At 39.4% G+C, this 20,334-nt stretch overlaps 1 protein-coding gene across 2 annotated transcripts; it reads right to left on the bottom strand.

Annotated features, from left to right (window-relative positions):
* Nucleotides 1-789: 789 nt before the first annotated feature.
* Nucleotides 790-14,031, bottom strand: STEAP1 (STEAP family member 1). 2 transcript variants are annotated; one of them, XM_040259781.1, is made up of 5 exons: nt 13,565-14,031; nt 7,707-7,821; nt 4,835-5,347; nt 3,890-4,054; nt 790-1,151 (listed from the first exon to the last, which is right to left on the bottom strand). In XM_040259781.1, exons 2-5 carry the CDS (start codon nt 7,788-7,790, stop codon nt 894-896), a joined length of 1,020 nt encoding a protein of 339 aa, XP_040115715.1. In that variant the 5' UTR covers nt 7,791-7,821; nt 13,565-14,031; the 3' UTR covers nt 790-893. The 2 variants fall into 2 exon arrangements, with proteins under 2 accessions (XP_040115715.1, XP_040115714.1); XM_040259780.1 differs by having other exon boundaries at nt 7,707-7,795; nt 13,565-13,910.
* Nucleotides 14,032-20,334: the final 6,303 nt, after the last annotated feature.

The raw sequence follows: 20,334 nt of genomic DNA, 5'->3' as shown, positions 1-20,334 counted from the left end.
TCATTTCTGTCATAATTTAGATTCCACATACAAGTGATATCATATGATACTTGTCTTTCTCTTTCTGACTTACCTCACTTAGTATATAATCTCTAGTTATATCCATGTTGCTGCAAAGGTATCACTTTTTTCTTTTTTTATGGCTGAGTAGTATTCCATTGTATGTAAGTACCATATCTTCTTATCCATTCATCTAGTTGTTTCCATGTTTTGGCTATTGTGAATAGTGTGGCAATTAATACTGTGGTGCACGTATCTTTTTGAGTTATAGTTTTATCTGGATATATGCCAGGAATGGGATTGCTGGGTAATATGGTAATTCTATTTTTAGTTTTCTGAGGGACCTCCATATTATTTGTCACAGTGGCTGCACCAACTTACATTCCCACCAACAGTGGAGGAGGGTTCCCTTTTCTCCACACCCTCTCCAGCTTTTGCTATCAGTAGAGGTTTTAATGACGGCCATTCTGACTGGTGTCAGGTGGTACTTCACTGTAATTTTGATTTCATCTCTCATAATTAGCGATGTTGAGCATCATTTCATGTACCTATTGGCCATCAGATAGTATCTTTTTTCATGGCTTATGATAACTTTTAAGGAGTATCAGGGACTGATATTTTAAGGCCTTTTATTATTTATAATGTTATGTAGTCTGATAATCAGACGTGATTATTTTGTTATGCTCAGCTTTACTGAACATATAGAATGTGCTAAAGATTAATTTCTCACTCTGAATCAAATCTGAAAGGAAATACACACATTTCAAACACCACCCATAAACAAAGAGATATGTTAAGATCCTCAAGTGGTCATTTTATTAAACAAATACAAATTTGAAGTGTTTATGATAAAATATATCAATATTTGATAAAAATGTGTATAAGCAGCAATTCTACAACTGAGAAGACATCTCAGTTTTATTAATTTTGGTGACATCTTCCCAACCATGTCTAATCTTCAGTATCTTCTTCCTCAAGCATGGCAGGAGTAGTATGACTTTGCATATCAGGACAATAATTGGAAGGAAAACGGCTATTATAAAAGTTGGAGGTGTATGCCATACAAATTGTTTTATATCTACCCATTTATTCCAGGCAAAAATCAATGCATGTATTGTACCCAGCAGAAGGGAAACAATTCCTAGCTTGCTCTGCAAAAGAGAAAAAGAATTATCTTGGTGAGAATGGTTCATTAAGAGTTTATTTCATCCTATATCATCTAGAGCTGTTATGTTGCTTAGAAATTCTTCCGTTCATCTGTTATTGTCCACTCGTCTCTTTTCACTCTTTCTACATGTGGGTAATGCCTTTGTCTCCAGGCTATTTGAGAAAATTTACAACTATTCTCCTTTTGGTCTCAGGTAATCAGTAACACTGTCCTCCCTTTCTCCATACCTTGTTTTTCTCTCTTATGATATTTGTTTTATGATGCTCTATCCCCTGTGTATTTGCCTTAATTCTGCTTAATAAGAGACGTCTAAACTCAGAAACTCTGTCTTATCATCACAGGATCCCTGTAGAATCAACACAATGATTTGCACATTTTCGGTTCTCAATAAATATTGGTAGGTTGACTGAAGATCAGTGCAAAACCAACTTATACTAGTGATTTTTACCAGTTATGAAGGCAACTAAAGTGATTCAGTTTGAGCAAACCCCAAGAGATGATGAGGGACAGGGAAGCTTACAGGCTGCCGTACATGGGGTCATGAAGAGTCAGACATGACTTGGCTACTGAACAACAACAACAACAAAGTTATTGACTATGATTTTGGTATATTCATACTAAAGTGAATGATCTTGGCCTTTGTCTAAAAAATCAAACATTTTTGATAAAGTGGAAAAACACTAACAATTATCTCAATGTTTGAATAAAACAGAGATATGTAGATGTAGACGTGAAGAAAAACTTTAGCTTGCACTGGGATACTTGGCACCATCCAGATAAAGTTATAAAAACAGTTGTTCACCTATGTAGTTTTATGGTATTCTGACAATAGTTCTTCTAGATATCTTTTGACTTCTATTCACATTATGGGAAATATTCACTAAACTGCTAGAATGAATCCAACTCACAATTATTCAGCAGTGAATAAGCCCCAGTGAATACAATCAAATAGCTAAATTTATGATTTTAGATGTAAATGTCCAAGGTAAATCATAGAGTAATCAGTTCTTGGATTGTTAATGAAAAGTTTCTAGGTTATTAATTAAAAAATATATGTAGTTCGTTGAAGATTAATTTACTAAATTTGTATTGTGTACATATTATGGGCTAAGTTGGAGAAGGCAATGGCACCCCACTCCAGTACTCTTGCCTGGGAAAATCCCATGGATGGAGGAGCCTGGTAGGCTGCAGTCCATGGGGTCCCTAAGAGTCGGACACGACTGAGCAACTTCACTTTCACTTTTCACTTTCATCCATTGGAGAAGGAAATGGCGACCCACTCCAGGGTTCTTGCCTGGAGAATCCCAGGGACGGGGGAGAATGGTGGCCTGCTGTCTATGGGGTCGCAGAGAGTCAGACACGACTGAACTGACTTAGCAGCAGCAGCAGTATGGGCTAGATATACTACCTTGAGTGGAATGGGATGGGTTGTCAAGACATAGTGCTTGACTTTGTAATTAAATATGTAAAGTGACGCACAGCATATGTGTGACGGGCAGAGCAGTGTAAGAAGAAAGTTATTTAATGAGGAATAGACTATAGGCTATTATTTAATGGCTATCAAGCTAAACCCACAAAATCAGCAATTATTGTGCTTGGAAAACATGGCACCATCTCTAAACCACATTTGAATAATTCAGAGGGAGACATTCTTTCCAGCTTAATCAGATGATTAAGGAGTCTGTTGGAGTATATGCATGGATGTGTAGAAAGGACAGTGAGGATTAGCTGACTTTGTGAGATTTCTAAAGATGTCCACTCATAAAAGATAGAACATTGTGGTTTAGCATCTTGGCAGTGCTTAGGAATGAATTAAGCTCAGCCTTTTGAATATTGTCAGACATGGATCCCCTTGTGAATTCTGGCACATTGTTCTTTTTAGGGTATAATCTACCACTAGCAAGTTAACCTCGGTCAATTTGAGATAATTTTGAATTCCAAGAATATTGAGAAACTTCAAGTGAGTAAGTTACAAAAAATTAACTTGGAAAAAGAAGCCTTTAAAATAAGATACTAGAATAGATAAAATTCCATAGTTTGGTAGATAAAACTCCATAGTTCAAGGAGGATAGCACAAAGCCATGTAACTTAAAAGGCATGAATAAAGTCAGAGACAGACAATTTTTTTTCTTCTATTTTTGGAGAACTAAGTAAACAATATTGAATTTCTAAAACATCAAATTTGTTGTTGTTAAACAGATAGCAAATGGTCTAATGAGTTTCAAATGTTAGAAATAATATTTTTCTTTGAGTAATGCCTTTTGTATGTGTCTAAAAAACATTTCCCGTATGTATAAGCAAGAGGGAAAATGACAGAAGAGCACATTTTTAATTGGAACAAGTGTGAGATCTTCGTTATTGGAAAACCATGTTATTTTTTATGGGTTAAAGTTGATATGCGTGCATGCCAAGTCACTTCAGTCATGTCCAACTCTTTGCTACTCTATGGACTGTAGCCTGCTAGGCTCCTCTGTCCATGGGATTCTCCAGGCAAGGATACTGGAGTGGATTGCCATGCCCTCCTCCAGGGGATCTTCCCGACCCAGGGATCGACCAAGACTGAACCCGGTCTCTCATGTCTCCTTGTCATTGGCAGGTGGGTTCTTTACCACTAGTGCCACCTGGGAAGCCTATACATTAAAGTCTACACACTGGATGACATTATAAGCACAAAAAGATTTACCTTGCTGAGGATTCAGAGTTATTTTGTATATAATTTACCTGAATATAGTGAAATTCTCTCCACGTCAGAGAATCACTCACAGATGGAATAGATGTCACAGCCAACAGAGCTAGTATTGCAAGTGCCACGATTCCCAGTGACACATAAATTTCCATTCTCCAAACGTCATGTTCAATCCAGGCATCTTCGTTATTTTGCTGGACCTAACAGAGGGTGAAAAGGGGAAGGAAAATATGCAAACAACACTTGTTTCCAATGTAAGAACCTCCTGCTATGCTCCCTCTACTGTGGAGGACCTGATAACTAGCTGCACTTAGTTGCTCAGTCATGTCCGACTGTTTTCGATCTCAAGGACTGTAGCCCACCAGGCTCCTCTGTCCCTGGGGATTGGAGTGGGTTGCCATGCCCTCCTTCAGGGGATCTTCCCAACCCAGGGACTGAACCAAGCTCTCCCGCATTGCAAGCAGATTCTTTACCGTCTGTGCCACCAGAGAAGCCCCCTGATAACTAGGGGCCTCCACAAATTTATGATGGTATTTTTTGCATTTCTCTAAGAGAAATGACATAGGCACTATTAACCTCCTTCTTTGAATGCAACATTTATATAATCTGTTTTATGAATTTATATAATAGCTAATGGTTAGAATTGTCATATGTGGTAAAGAAGCAGAAAATTCTGAGTTACCATTAAAAATAAACCTTCTGAGGGTGGTAGAAGATTGAAATATGGCTCTGTCCATGAACAAAACATTTATGTTGTTAAAGTTCTAGCTTACTATTTTCAGCTTAAAAAACATTCCTCACGTAGAATTATACAACTGAGCCTAGTAAAGAGTTATAAAAAAATTTTTTTTTTTAGAACAGAGTACTTTCTCAACACAGGGTTTCAACAGAGGTTTGGGGTACTGATATTAAAATAAGAAAGAGTTGATTTGTTAGGAGACTTGGACTTTTTAGTTTAATGGTCAGCCATGTCATCCTACCTGTTGATATGCCCAGTTCAGCAACTTATATCTGTAGGATCGCCTCATTGGATAGGATAAACTGTAAATTGCATGAAGTACAGCAAAAAAGAAACTGAGAAGACCAAACTGCTTTCTTGTTACCATCCATCTATCCAACCAGTGTGGGAATTTCTTATACTTAGTTCCATTATGAAGCTGCACAACTGCTGCTATCACACCTGGCAAATAAACCAGTGCCAAGAGGGTGATGGAAACCATTGGCAAGACTTTGTTGATGACCAGGATTGGAATTTTATAAAAATACTGTTGATGGGAAGTCACAAAAGGGTGAATTATTTCCCTCAGAAGAGTGTAGAGAAAAGTCAGAGATGATACAATAGCAGCGATTTTAATTGGCAAGCGCCACTTTGGAAAGAGTTTCTGTTTTTGCTGAAGCTCTGGGGGGCAATCAAATTCATCAAAACAGGTTGTTTGGTGCAAGTGCAAAAGCACAGGTCTTTTCAGCATGCTGATCTCTTCTGAGTCTTTATTCTACAAAGGAAAGAAAATAAACATCTTAAAATTGAACAAACAATGGGATGTCTCTCAAACTAATTACTTGCTGTTCATTGTGCTTATCAGTAAAAAAGGACATTTAGAACCCTACTTTCGGATCCTGATTAACGGAAGATGGCATACTCTATGTGGCAATGATCAAAGGTGCACTTAGATATCCTATCTTTGTTGGCTGCTGCTGCTGCTGCTAAGTTGCTTCAGTCGTGTCCGACTCTGTGTGACCCCATAGACGGCAGCCCACCAGGCTCCTCTGTCCCTGGGATTCTCCAGGCAAGAATACTGGAGTGGGTTGCCATTTCCTTCTTCAATGCATGAAAGCATGCTAAGTCGCTTCAGTTGTGTCCAACTCTGTGCGACCCAATGGACAGCAGCCCACCAGGCTCCTCTACCCACAGGATTCTCCAGGCAAGAATACTGGAGTGGGTTGCCATTTCCTTCTCTTTGTTGGGGTTCTCCATAATTTCTGTTACTCATTTTTCTTTAAGTCAGAAGAAATATATGCTTCAGATACGTTCGCTAGATCTCAGACCACTGTGTTTCTATCTTGAAAGCATAAAAGAATGAAATAATGCAACTGGGAAACAAAAACTGAAAAACTAGAAAAAAAATCCAGTAATCCTTGGTAAAAATAATAACACATAAATTGTAATAGTCATATTTGTTTTATAATTTTTTTGGACAACTCTCTGTGAAGATCTGAAGAATGAATTCTTCATTCATTCAAGTACAAAGGACCAGGAATAATACAGTCATTACTATTAGAAAAAAACACATAATTTGCATCATGTAGTCTTTTCAAAAAATGTTATTATTGGAGTATGGTTGATTTACAATGCTGTGTTAGTTTCTGCTGTACAGCAAAGTGAATCAGTTATACATATACATATATCCACTCTTTTTTAGATTCTTTCCCCAGATAGGTCATTACAGAGTATTGACTACAGTTCTCTACGGTGTACAGTAGGTGTTTATTAGTTATCTGTTTTATATTTGGTGGTGTATATATATGTCAAGCCCAGTCTCCCAATTTATCCCTCTCCCCCATCCCATAGACTTATATTCACAAAATATTTCATTTTTATAAATACTAACAGATAAATTGTTAAATGGTACAAAGACTATGTAAGGAGTTAAATCCCACAAGGATGATCTATTTCCTGAGAAAGTTCTATTTCTTTACCCAGTTGCATTTATAGGTAGTCAACGATTCAAAAATTTGCATTGAGTAGTTTGTCACTTCCACAACTGACTGATATAACAGCAAATAAAAAAAAATAGGAACTTATATTCAGTGTTTTATATTGTGTTACTTTATGAATAAATTTCTCACTCAGTATGTTATTTCTAATTTCTTATAGCTCTATATGCAGACCTATAACATTTTAATGCTCAAAATGACATTAGTGATTATCTTATTTCCTCACTTTCTGCAGAGTAACTTTAATTCATATAGTTCTGTATCACTTCTCATGTTTAAAAATGACCTCTTGCCATTTGACTTTTACTTTCAGTAATAAATCACTGCTAAATCCAGTAATTTTTCCAATTACTCCATTTAGAAGGGAGCTGAATGTGATATAGATTCTGCCATCTCTGCATGTTAAAGTAGTCCACTGAGATCAATTTTGTGGTTAAGGGTGAAGAATTATGGGACAGCAAGCAAGACAGTTCACTTGAAAAATGAAAATGATTTTTATGTACATTTTAGACAGGATCTACTTATACTACTTAATTTTTTCTATTAAGATAACTAAGATAAAATAAATACTTTTGGTTAAAACTGTAATTGATATCAGTTGGAAAGGTAAAAAGTTTGGAACCAATATTTTCCACCACTCATTAAGTCAGATAAGTTAGTAAAAAGCATTTAATCTTGATGTGGGGTAAAAGTGTGACAGATGATTCTTATTCCAAAATTGAATTTATTTGGTTAAATAGTGAATCGTCAATTAACTTGATGATCTCTTGGTAAGATGCCATGTGCCTATGAAAAAGCACACTTGTGAAACTAGTGTTATATGGGCATTGATGACTTGTTCAAAAACCTTAAACCCAAAGAATGTTAGAAAGAATTGCAAAGGCCTTGGAGATGATCTGGTCCAACTCTCTCACTTTATAGATAAACCAAGACCCAGGATTTTCAGCGACTTATTCAAGGTTATTTGGCTAAGTTCATGACCATCAAGGTACAACTTCTCTTATAGCCCACAGTGCCCTTTACCCACCACAATATCAGTACCAGGAATCAAAGCAAACAGTGAAAGTCACTTTTTTATAACATTAGGAGATACTGAACAGCATTTGAATTATTTATAGATTTTAATTATTATTTTACCAAATAATCATCTTCTTCTAGATTTCTCCTAGGCTTCATTTTCCAAAGTTCTTCTTGGTTTGTGATGTCTTGTCTGCTCTCCATTAATTCTATAAAATAGTATGGCTTCAGCCACCTATGAAAATAAAAATTACTGTCTTCATCTTTATGCTATTTATGATAATAATGTTTGATAGGGAAATATGAAAAATTAACTCATCTGAGGGCTAATGTGAGAAAATACAGTTTAAAATACAGTGACTGAGTGACTCATTTAACCTTATATTATAATCTGTAAAAATTCGAACAAGAGCTCTTGGGTCAATAGTGAGTGTATTTCTTTGTCCAGCTATCAGTGCAATGAATGACCCAAGTATCTATATGGAATTCAAAGAGTCAGATGTTGCCTTTTATTTTAGGAGACTTTAACTTCAGGTGTTCATTTGGAGGAAAGTCAACTCCCCTCAAAGATAAATAGAATTGGGAATGCAGTTTTTCAAGAGTAACAATATTGTCAGTGGTGGTTAGAGTTTGATGATATAAGATTAAACTTCAGGAAGCTGTGTTTTAATAGACTTTTGGGGTTGACATGAATCTGAAACAATAGTGAAGTGATTTTATGGGGATATGTATTCTTAGTTTCAGAAAACAAACAGAATAGACAGTCTAGTAAGGTGAACCCTAATAGCACCATGAAGGACTGAAATGTTGTATATACAGAGTGCCATTTTCCCATCAGAGTTACAGACGTGGTTTTGTTGGTAAGACATGCATTTCTAGTATTTTTCCAGTGGGGTTGTTGAGATGTATTCAATCACTGACATGCCCACTCTCCTGGTTAGCCCCAAGGAAATTATTTTGTCACACTTCCTACCAGATAAAAGATACCTAATGAATTATGGATGGAGGTTTGTGACAATGTAAGGAGACAGGGAGCAAGACCATCTCCAAGAAAAAGAAATGCAAAACAGCAAAATAGCTATCTGAGGAGGCTACAAACGGCTGTGAAAAGAAGAGAAGCAAAAAGCGAAGGAGAAAAGGAAAGATATACCCATTTGAATGCAGAGTTCCAAAGAATAGCAAGGAGAGATAAGAAAGCCTTCCTCAGTAATCAGTGCAAAGAAATAGAAGAAAATAATAGAATGGGAAAGACTAGAGATCTCTTCAAGAAAATTAGAGATAGCAAAGGAACATTTCATGCAAAGATGGGCTCAATAAAGGACAGAAATGGTATGGATCTAACAGAAGCAGAAGGTATTAAGAAGAAGTGGCAAGAATACACAGAAGAACTGTACAAAAAAGAGCTTCATGACCCAGATAATCACGATGGTGTGATCACTCACCTAGAGCTAGACATCCTGGAATGTGAAGTCAAGTGGGCCTTAGGAAGCATCACTATAAACAAGCTAGTGGAGGTGGTGGAATTCTAGTTGGGCTATTTCAAATCCTAAAAGATGATGCTGCAAAAGTGTTGCACTCAATATGCCAGCAAATTTGGAAAACTCAGCAGTGGCCACAGGACTGGAAAAGCTCAGTGTTCATTCCAATCTCAAAGAAAAGCAATGCCAAAGAATGCTCAAACTAACTGCACAATTGCACTCATCTCACATGCACCTAGAGTAATGCTCAAAATTCTCCAAGCCAGACTTCAACAATACATGAACTATGAACTTCCAGATGTTCAAGCTGGTTGTAAAAAAGGCAGAGGAACCAGAGATCAAATTACCAACATCTGCTGAATCATTGTAAAAGCAAGAGAGTTCCAGAAAAGCATTTATTTCTGCTTTATTGACTATGCCAAAGCCTTTGACTGTGTGGACCACAGCAAACTCTGAAATATTCTGAAAGAAATGGGAATGAATACCAGACCACCTGACCTGCCTCTTGAGAAACCTGCATGCAGGTCAGGAAGCAACAGTTAGAACTGGACGTGGAACTACAGACTGGTTCCAAATCGGGAAAGGAGTATGTCAAGGCTGTATATTGTCACCCTGCTTATTTAACTTATATGCAGAGTACATCAGGAGAAAGCCCGGGCTGGATGAAGCACCAACTGGAATCAAGATTGCCCAGAGAAATACCAATAACCTCAGATATGCAGATGACACCACCCTTATGGCAGAAAGCGGAGAACTAAAGAAACTTGATGAAAGTGAAAGAGGAGAGTGAAAAAGTTGGCTTATAGCTCAACATTGAGAAAACTAAGATCATGGCATCTGGTCCCATCACTTCATGGCAAATAGATGGGGAAACAGTGGAAAGAGTGGCAGACTTTATTTTTTGGGGGGCTCCAAAATCACTGCAGATGGTGACTGCAGCCATGAAATTAAAAGACTCTTCCTCCTTGGAAGGAAAATTATGACCAACCTAGACAGCATATTAAAAAGCAGAGACATTACTTTGCCAACAAAGGTCTGTCTAGCCAAGGCTATGGTTTTTCCAGTAGTCATGTATGGATGTGAGAGTTGAACTATAAGGAAAGCTGAGCACCGAGGAATTGATGCTTTTGAACTATGGTGTTGGAGAAGACTCTTGAGAGTCCCTTGGACTGCAAGGAGATCAAACCAGTCCATCCTAAAGGAGGCCAGTCCTGGGTATTCATTGGAAGGACTGATGCTGAGGCTGAAACTCCAATACTTTGGCCACCTCATGCGAAGAGTTGACTCATTGGAAAAGACCCTGATCCTGGGAAAGATTGAAGGCAAGAGGAGAAGGGGAGGACAGAGGATGAGATGGTTGAATGGTATCATCGACTCAATGGACATGAGTCTGAGTAAACTCCAGGAGCTGGTGATGGACCAGAAGGCCTGGTGTGCTGCAGCCCATGGGGTCTGAACTGAACTGAACTTTCTTTAACGCTTTGCAGATCTTCACCTGGGCTTGGTGTAGCATTTTTTAGGAAAGGGAAACATATGATGTCACAATATTATTCACTGTTTTATTAGTTCTAAATTTATTCCCATAGGAATGCATCACCAATTTGTCCATTATGAAATTCAATAAGAAAACAGATTATCTATACAACCATTTGACTGATAGAAACATTCCAAGTGTTTCTGAATTTTGTTTTTGTTGTTTAGTTGCTAAGTCATGGCTGACTCTTTTGTGACCCCATGGACTACAGCCTTCTAGGCTCATCTGTTCATGGGATTTTAGACCACTTGTCATACTTTATTAAGTGGAAGGTTGTTTCCAGTAGTTTAAAACACATCAAAACATTCTCCAACTTAAAAAAAAAAATTTGTTTTCATTTTTTAGCTGTGCTGGGCAGCATGTGGGATCTTAGTTCCCCAACCAGGGATCAAACTTGCATCCCCTGCATTGGAAACACAGAGTCTTAACCACTGGACCACTGGGGAGGTCCCCATTTTCTAACTTTTAGAGGTTTGAGCTTCACAAAGAATAAAGAGGAGCCATCTTTACATAATGCCAACATGTGCCTTTGTTGAAGTGCTCTGAGAACATTTTCCATGTTTCTTGTTTCAAAATTTCACAATATTCCTGCTAAAATTATTTGTTTTGGTCTACCCACATTTTTTTTCCCACTTATTTTTATGATCTAAAACATATCTCCTATGCAAAGAAATGCCCTCTTTTGGCCACAGACGTGGGCATGTGACTCAGTCTTGACTAATGACAGTTCTCTATTCTGTTCATCACACTGATTATTTGGGGGATGGTACACATCTCTATTTGAGCCAAATAGAGTCCTTCTCTGATATATTTATACTTAGAAGTGGAAGATAAATACAAGATGTCTTTAACATTTTGTTATATGGGGATGATACAAGCCTCCATGCCTTCTTCTGCATGCTGAAAGGAGGAAGGTCTCTTCAACAGGACAGAAGAAAGCCAACACACAGGAGCCTAGGCAACAAATGGGGACAGACACAGAAGAGTCCTGGCATATTCAAGTATTTAGAGTCTCTGAAACCAGATTCTGAATTGTTTGGTTACACAAGCCAATATATTACCTATTTTGCTTGTTAGTTTGAGTTGGGTGTGTATCATTGGCAGTTGAAAGAGTTTCTAGTACAGCATAGGCCAATCATCAAGCATCTATGAATGCAAACCTATGACCGATAATAAGGAGGAAAAGGAGAAAAGAGATTTCATGTCTGCTCTGGAGCAATTTATAGTCTATTTCCTTAAGAAGTATTATTCCAAACCATTTGGTGATCTAACCAACATTATAATTGTGGTAATTTGGGAGTTTGTATGTGACTAGGAATACAAGTTCTATCTATTGTAATCAAAGACAAATAATTCATATGTTTAGAAGATGTTTTTTTCAGGATGGTAAAGATTGTAACATACAAATCTATCCTTATTCAATATTAAGTTGTTAATCATATTGTGAACAAGGTAGGCAGTGGGAATATAAAGTTAAATGAGATGGAGACTCTGCCTTCAAAAACCTCAAAGTTTAGGAGACAAGGCAGACATTTCAAGAACTGACTACATGGTAGTGCAGTGTTTCGGAAAGGAAGACAGAATTTTATGGACAGAAGGAGGCATGAGCAGGGTGAAGGCCGTCATCTGGCCCTGGCCCTGGGGCATCTAGCAAGCTGTTAGAATTTGCTGATTGAGGGCCACTGGGTACAGAATCTGAGTGAAAAGCCGGAGTGGCCCTGTGGAGGTATCCAACCATTCATCTGTGTGGTAAAAAGACCATGCGGAAGAGCAAAGGAAAAACCCCAGGCAGCAAGGGAGCTTGTTAACTGTGTCGCCCACAGTCCACTTTGTGCCCTGAAGCCAAGAAAATAAAATATCAGTCAAATAAAATATGTTGGTTTCCCTCACACATTAACCAAATATATAATTTAAGTTCTACAATAAAATTTTTTCATCAACAAAAACAACAGGAAACAGCACAGTATTCAGATGTTAGGAACTCCAGAATTTGATCCATTAAAACCCAAAGTGTATTTCATCTCCATTAAAACCCAAAGCCTATTTCTGATGTGACTGTTCCATTTTGCTGTACCAGGACCTGATGTTCCTGCTAAATATTGACACAGCCCGATTGACTTATGTTAATGTCAAAGAATTTAGAATATGAAGAAACTCAATGACTGGGATACATCGTGAGTTTCGTTGCATTTCCAAACCTTCTATCTATACTTTCAACTGCAAACTACCACATTTAACCATGTGAACAGGAGATATTTTTCTTCACTGGGCCGTGTTGTTAGGCATGTGCTTAACATTCTGTGCTAAATGAGCGAACTTTTATTAAATGAAGAAGAAAAAATTTTTAAACAAAAAAAGAACAGAGCCGGCAATTTGGAAGTGTTGGTAAATTTTATGTCTACAAACTTCTTCCAGTGGTTTTGACCTCTGACAAATATAAAGCCTTGATTGACTGGAGGGAATTTGAACCCCAACGCAGTTCCTGAGAGTCAGACTAATGTTCCCAGGACTTAAAATAAAAGCTTTCTGTTACGGGAACCCTGAAGACAAGTTGCACGATTTTAAATGCTGTGTACCAATCATTCATCAATGCTATACAAACTCGTGACGCTTTTGCCAAGTTGGAAAACTTGCCATCAGAGCCCGACCTTAGCACAAACTTAACAACCCATCATATCCCCTGAGTCCCCAGCGAGAAGGTTCTTCTGTGAGTCCCTGTCTGCCAGCTCCTGGACCGGCCTCAATGGAGCTGTGTGCTCTGCGGAGAGTTCGCTGGAAGGCAGCGTCTCCCGAAGCGGCGCACAAGAGGCAAATTGAGCTGTGCTCGCCCGCAAGCGCCGGCGCCCGAGTCCTGGGACGGATCGCAACCCGCTACACCCCTCCCGAAGCTGGGAGCCGGCGCCCGGCCTCGCAGGGACACCCAGAGGCAGGGAGCAAGGCGAACCAGAACAATTCAAGGGACTCACCCGCTTCTCGGCGTGACCTGATGGTAAGTTGCGGCCGCAGGGCCAGCCCGGAGGTGCCAGTCAGCCCCACGCGGCGCCAGTGCCTCCAGAGAGCTTGCCTATGCTCCCGGGGCAGACCCCGCCTCCTTGTCAATTGCCCGTCCAGCGCCACCTGCCGGTGCCCGGCGTCGCCAGGCTCCTGCTTGACTGGACAGTCCTGGGAGGTCCCAGAGCCCATCTTAGGTTTTTCCCCTACCGAGGCATTCGACCACTCCCGATTTTCTTTCAGAGAGCCGGGTCCTCTGCCTGAGGTCGACTCCGCGCCCTCTCGATCCTCGATTTTCTTTCCTTTTCTTTACTTTCCTTCTCTCCCTCCGTCCCTCTCTCCCTTCCTTCTCCTCGGCTTTCTTTAATCTCCTAACTATTCAGCATTCATACAGTTCTTTAAAGCAGTGGTTCTCAGACTCTAACATGAATCCCCCGGCTGTATGCGCCCGCGCCCGCGCCCGCGCCCGCATGCAGGTTCAGTAGCTCAATCGTGTCCAGCTCAGCCTGCTGCTGCCGCTGCTAAGTCACTTCAGTCATGTCCGACTCTGTGTGACCCCATAGACGGCAGCCCACCAGGCTTCCCCGTCCCTGGGATTCTCCAGGCAAGAACACTGGAGTGGGTTGCCAATTCCTTCTCCAATGCATGAAAGTGAAAAGTGAAAGGGAAGTCGCTCAGTCGTGTCTGACTCTTCGCGACCCCATGGACCTGCTAGGTTCCTCTATTAGTGGAATTTTCCAGGTAAGAATGCTGGAGTGCCATTTCTTTCTCCAAGGATCTTCCCTATCCAGGGATCAAACCCACGTCTCTGGAGTCTCCTGCATTGGCAGGCAGATTCTTTACCACTGAGCCACCTGGGAAGTCATGCATCTCCTGTAGGGCTTATTAAAACACCGATTTGTGTCCACGCCCACCCTTCCTCCTTCCCCTCCCTCTGCTGTTTCTTTTCTTCTGTAGTCGGTGTGGGATGGGGCATGAGATTCTCCAGTTCCCAGTAATGCTTAAGCACTCTCAAATCACATTGTGAGATGGACTGCTTTAGAGCTTAGCTAGCTTATCTTAAACTTCACAGCAAATTTTTGAAGTGGTTGTAATATACAATTGACAAATCTGAATCCGAGTCTCTTTTGCCCTCTAAATTGTTGATATCTTGTACCCTAAACCGCACAAACCCTGCCCCCTAGCTAAATAAACCTTTAAACCACACGCATTTACTTCTTCCCTTCCCCACCTCAGATATTCAAGCCACCTTCCCTTCCCTTGACCCAATCAAGCACTCCGAGCCTAATGCAGAGTTACCGTCACTGTTTAAAAGTTTAAGGCTGTAATTAAAATATGACGGTATGGAGAAAGAGCAAATGTGAGCCCGGGATTTACTCCTCTTCCGGATAGAGTGTCTCAGACCTGATTGCAACATTTGAGGGTTTGGTGTACAACATCCCTAGAACTAATCTGATTAGTAAAAGTAAAGGAAAATAAACTCTCAACCACATTTTCCTAGATTGTCCTTTACTCGTTCGTACCTAGGGCGCCTAGGACTGTTCATATTTTACTATGTAATTTTCTGGAGTCATTAACTGTCCACAGGGTGGTGGTAAAACCCTCTGAAGGTTACTGTTACCAAGGACTGACGCCTTGTGGTAGAAATAGAATGTTACACTTTTTATTTGTAGCGAAACTAGAAAATAATCGTTTTTAAAAGTTTTAGAAAAAACTATACATGTGTTTGTAGCACAGATATTAAAAAATTAAGACAAATTGCTAAATGTCTAAGAATTGTTGAATTTTAAAAACAATGATAGGTCTTAAATCGTCAAACAAAGCAGTATGCTTTTAAGATTCACTTAAAAGGGCATTCACTTTTTCCTAATTTATTTTGCATGTGATGAGGGCAAGGACGTTAATATATTAGTGTAAATTGGCTAATTATAGCAAGATCCACTTAAAACTTCCTTTTCTTTTTAATTAAAACATTTGGCATCAAGCCCGAAATACTTTTGCTTTACAATTATACCAAAAATTTTATTTCCATACTTCTAAAAAACTTTTTGTTCAGTTTTTAAATGTACTGAATAAATGTAGTACGTTTCAAAGTAAAATGATTGAAAATGTGAAGTTGTTTATTAATTGATTTGTATAGTTATAAAGGCAATACTATTCTGGATTAAAAAAACATAGTATTGAACTTTGAATTATTAGGAGTTAATATTACAGACAAAGTTTCTGCAATTTTTTCAGACATATGTTCTGTGACTTGGGTATGAGATGAAGGAAAAGATTTTTTTCTTTGTTGAGAAATACAAGGCCAAAGCATCTGAAGATGCTCTGAGTCAGCACATGCTTTTAAAAATCACTATGACTTGTGGAAAACAATGCTGTGCTATACAAATGTTGAAAAGCAGTTAGTTTTGGTATGACTTGTAAGAACTAGAGGATTTTAATATAGGAGTTCAACTGTAAGTTACTAACCAATTTGGATCATTCAGAATATTTTGTAATAAGCTTAAACTCTAGCAAGAAAGGTGCTTAGGTGCTTAGTCATTCAGTTGTGTCTGACTCTTTGCGACCCCATGAACAGTAGCCCACCAGGCTCCTCTGTCCATGGGATTCTCCAGGTAAGAATACTGGAGTGGGTTGCCATGCCATCCTCCAGGGGATTGTCCCAACCCAGGGATCAAACCTAGCTCTCGCTCATTGCAGGCAGATTCTTTACTGTCTGAGCCACTAGGGAAGCCCAAGAATACTGGAGTGGGTAGCCTATCCCTTCTGCAGGGGAACTTCCCGACCCAGGAATCCAGCTGGTGTCTCCTGCATTGCAGGCGGATTTTTTTTTTTTTTTTTAACCAGCTGAGCTGCCAGGGAAGCCCTCTTCAATTGAATATAGGGTCAAATATTAAATTAGTGATTTCACAGTAACATGTCAGGGGGAAAATATAATAATTTAGAATCCAAAAGTACTTTTACTTTGGAACTGCCATTCAAGAAGTAAATGGAGTGCAGTGATGATAGATAAAAATGATCATGCTGTTAAAGTTAATCACGGTGATCAATAGGCGGTAAACTGTAAGTAGATGATAAGAACTGTATTTAGTTTCTTTCCTTTGGAAATCAAACTAACTCCTAAGGGCAAAATAATTCAAATAATGATCACCAGTATTTCCAAGTCTCTCTCTTACTGTGTAAGAATGGTTGGATTTGTTTTAAGGAAATGGCAACCCACTCCAGTATTCTTGGCCTGGAGAATCCCATGGATGGAGGAGCCTGGTGAGCTGCAGTTCGTGGGATCGCCAAGAGTCAGGCACGACTGAGCTATTTCACTTTCACTTTTCACTTTCATGCATTGGAGAAGGAAATGGCAACCCACTCCAGTGTTCTTGCCTAGAGGGATTGGGGAGCCTGGTGGGCTGCCGTCTATGGGGTCACACAGGGTCGGACACGACTGAAGCGACTTAGCAGAAGTGACTTAGAAGCAATGCAAAAATTACCTACTGTTCATGGAGAACTATTTTGTCAGAATGATTGTTTTAGCACAGACATGGTAAAGCTCTACTGGCCTAATTTTCTGATTCTACTAGTCTCAAAGGATAAATTCTCTTTACAAGTTCAAAATCTACTGGTAGAATAATGCTCAAAGTATGCGGTCAGTAGTCTCCAGTGTTTGTATGTGAAAGTGGTTTGGAGCAGAAAGAATCCACCCCTGGGACTGGAGCTTTTTAAAAATACTTCCATGTATCCCCCCCCACCCCCAACTCAAGCCCTTTATTGCTTATTCACCAGCACAGTTAACTGTCAAACATCTGTTTGAGAGGGATTTTAAGAATAGGTGGTTTTTCCCAAGAATTACAGATCCATTTCTCTCCAAATAGTACTTGATGATGCTCACAATTTCGTGACAAAAAAAAGTGTGTGGGATGAGGGTGTTTCCCTAACAGTCTGGTGGTTAGGACTCCTTGCGCTCACTGCTGAGGGCTTGGGTTCAATCCTTGGTAGGGGAACTAGAATCCCACAAGATGTGTGGCCAAAAGACAAAACAAAGCAACCCACCAAAACATTATTCTCTTTATTTATATATTTATTTATTGTATCCTACTGACTATGCCAAAGCCTTTGACTGTGTGGATCACAAGAAACTGGAAAATTCTGAAAGAGATGGGAATACCAGACCACATGACCTGCCTCTTGAGAAACCTATATGCAGGTCAGGAAGCAACAGTTAGAACTGGACATAGAACAACAGACTGGTTCCAAATAGGAAAAGGAGTACATCAAGGCTGTATGTTGTCACCCTGCTTATTTAACTTATACGCAGAGTACATCATGAGAAACGCTGGGCTGGAAGAAGCACAAGCTGGAATCAAGACTGCCAGGAGATATATCAATAACCTCAGATATGCAGATGACATCACCCTTATGGCAGAAAGTAAAGGGGAACTAAAAAGCCTCTTGATGAAAGTGAAAGAGGAGAGTAAAAAAGTTGGCTTAAAGGTCAACATTCAGAAAACTAAGATCATGGCATCTGGTCCCATCACTTCATGGGAAATAGATGGGGAAACAGTGGAAACAGTGTCAGACTTTATTTTTTTGGGCTCCAAAATCACTGCAGATGGTGATTGCAGCCATGAAATTAAAAGACACTTACTCCTTGGAAGGAAAGTTATGAACAACCTAGATAGTATATTCAAAAGCAGAGACATTACTTTGCCAACTAAGGTTTGTCTAGTCAAGGCTATGGTTTTTCCAGTGGTCATGTATAGATGTGAGAGTTGGACTGTGAAGAAATCTGAGCGCCAAAGAATTGATGCTTTTGAACTGTGGTGTTGGAGAAGACTCTTGAGAGTCCCTTGGACTGCAAGGAGATCCAACCAGTCCATCCTAAAGGAGATCAGTCTTGGGTGTTCTTTGGAAAGACTGATGCTGAGGCTGAACTCCAATACTTTTGCAACCTCATGTGAAGAGTTGACTCATTGGAAAAGACTCTGATGCTGGGAGGGATTGGGGGCAGGAGGAGAAGGGGATGACAGAGGATGAGATGTCTGGATGGCATCACCGACTCAATGGACATGAGTTTGGGTAAACTCTGGGAGTTGGTGATGGACAGGGAGGCCTGGCGTGCTGATTCATGGGGTCGCAAAGAGTCAGACACGACTGAGCGACTGAACTGAACTGAACTGATTGTCTTTAAATATGTTGTGATCTGTGAAAAGGTACCTGCAAATGCCATCACATTAAGCCTCACCAATTATTTGCATCCTATCATCAATGAATATTTCTGCACCTGTTTTTTGAAGATGTTTTTGGTGTGGGCCATTCTCCACTGAACTTGTTACAGCACTGCTTCTGTTCCATGCCTTATTTGTGGCTAAGAGACATGTGGGACCCTAGCTCTGCAATCAGGGATTGGGCCCCTGCCCCCACTGGAAGGCAAAGTCTTACTTACTGGACCACCAGGGAAGTCCCTCAATACGCTTTTGAAAGTAACTTCTGGCATAGAGAGTGAAATATAAGAATACTGAAGTTGTGTGTGAAGGGTTATACCTTAGGGATAAATAGAAGTGTTGCAGTCAAGAGGACAGATTTCACCACCTTCATCATATAACTTAAACTAGGCAATTTCTCCTTGCCCTACATTTCCGTATCACACAATACATATCAGTGAAAAAAATATCTTCTTTAAACCACTCTATCTTGGTCCCCTTTGTTATAGTAGCTTAGCTCTTACCTGAGCTTGTTAGATATTATATTACAGCATTTTAAAGAATTAGTCTGTATTGGAGATGTTTTATACGTGTTTCTGTTACCTTCATTAAATTGTGAACTTTAAGAGAGAAGAAATCTTGCCATTTTTAACTTTGTATCTCTTGTAACTTGGAGATTGGTAGAACAGACTTGTAAATGTTTGTGGAATGTGATCTTATGCCAGAATAATATGATATATATACTAAACATGTATGTAATATGTATTATGTATATATTATATATTATAATCTAATATATAGTTTTACACATTATTACATATAATTGTATATAAAGTATATAAAATTTTATATAAAACTATATATAATAAAATATATAATATATAAAATTATATATAATATATAACATGAGGTGATCACTAATCTAGAGCCAGACATCTTGGAATGTGAAGTCAAGTGGGCCTTAGAAAGCATCACTACGAACAAAGCTAGTGGAGGTGATGGAATTCCAGTTGAGCTGTTTCAAATCCTGAAAGATGATGCTATGAAAGTGCTGCACTCAATATGCCAGCAAATTTGGAAAACTCAGCAGTGGCCACAGGACTGGAAAAGGTCAGTTTTCATTCCAATTCCAAAGAAAGGCAATGCCAAAGAATGCTCAAACTACCGCACAATTGCACTCATCTCACATGCTAGTAAAGTAATGCTCAAAACTCTCCAAGCCAGGCTTCAGCAATACGTGAACCGTGAACTCCCTGATGTTCAAGCTGGCTTTAGAAAAGGCAGAGGAACCAGAGATCAAATTGCCAACATCCGCTGGATCATGGAAAAAGCAAGAGAGTTCCAGAAAAACATCTATTTCTGCTTTATTGACTATGCCAAAGCCTTTGACTGTGTGGCTCACAAGAAACTGTGGAAAATTCTGAAAGAGATGGGAATTCCAGACCACATGACGTGCCTCTTGAGAAATCTGTATGCAGGTCAGGAAGCAACAGTTAGAACTGGACATGAAACAACAGACTGGTTCCAAATAGGAAAAGGTGTACGTCAAG

Source organism: Oryx dammah, unplaced genomic scaffold (genome assembly GCF_014754425.2).
Source record: "Oryx dammah isolate SB20612 unplaced genomic scaffold, SCBI_Odam_1.1 HiC_scaffold_18, whole genome shotgun sequence".
NCBI lineage: Eukaryota > Metazoa > Chordata > Mammalia > Artiodactyla > Bovidae > Oryx > Oryx dammah.
Note: the sequence above shows the minus strand (reverse complement) of the source record. Positions and strands in the feature narration are given on the sequence as shown.

Excerpts from the sequence above, each read along its gene's own strand:
- STEAP1 (XM_040259780.1), bottom strand. The coding sequence starts at position 13,781 with ATGGGCTCTGGGACCTCCCAGGACTGTCCAGTCAAGCAGGAGCCTGGC. Across the intron at positions 7,796-13,564 it reads CAGGTCACGCCGAGAAGCGG|AATTAATGGAGAGCAGACAA; the intron begins GTGAGTCCCTTG and ends ACTATTTTATAG. Across the intron at positions 4,055-4,834 it reads TGAACTGGGCATATCAACAG|GTCCAGCAAAATAACGAAGA; the intron begins GTAGGATGACAT and ends ACCCTCTGTTAG.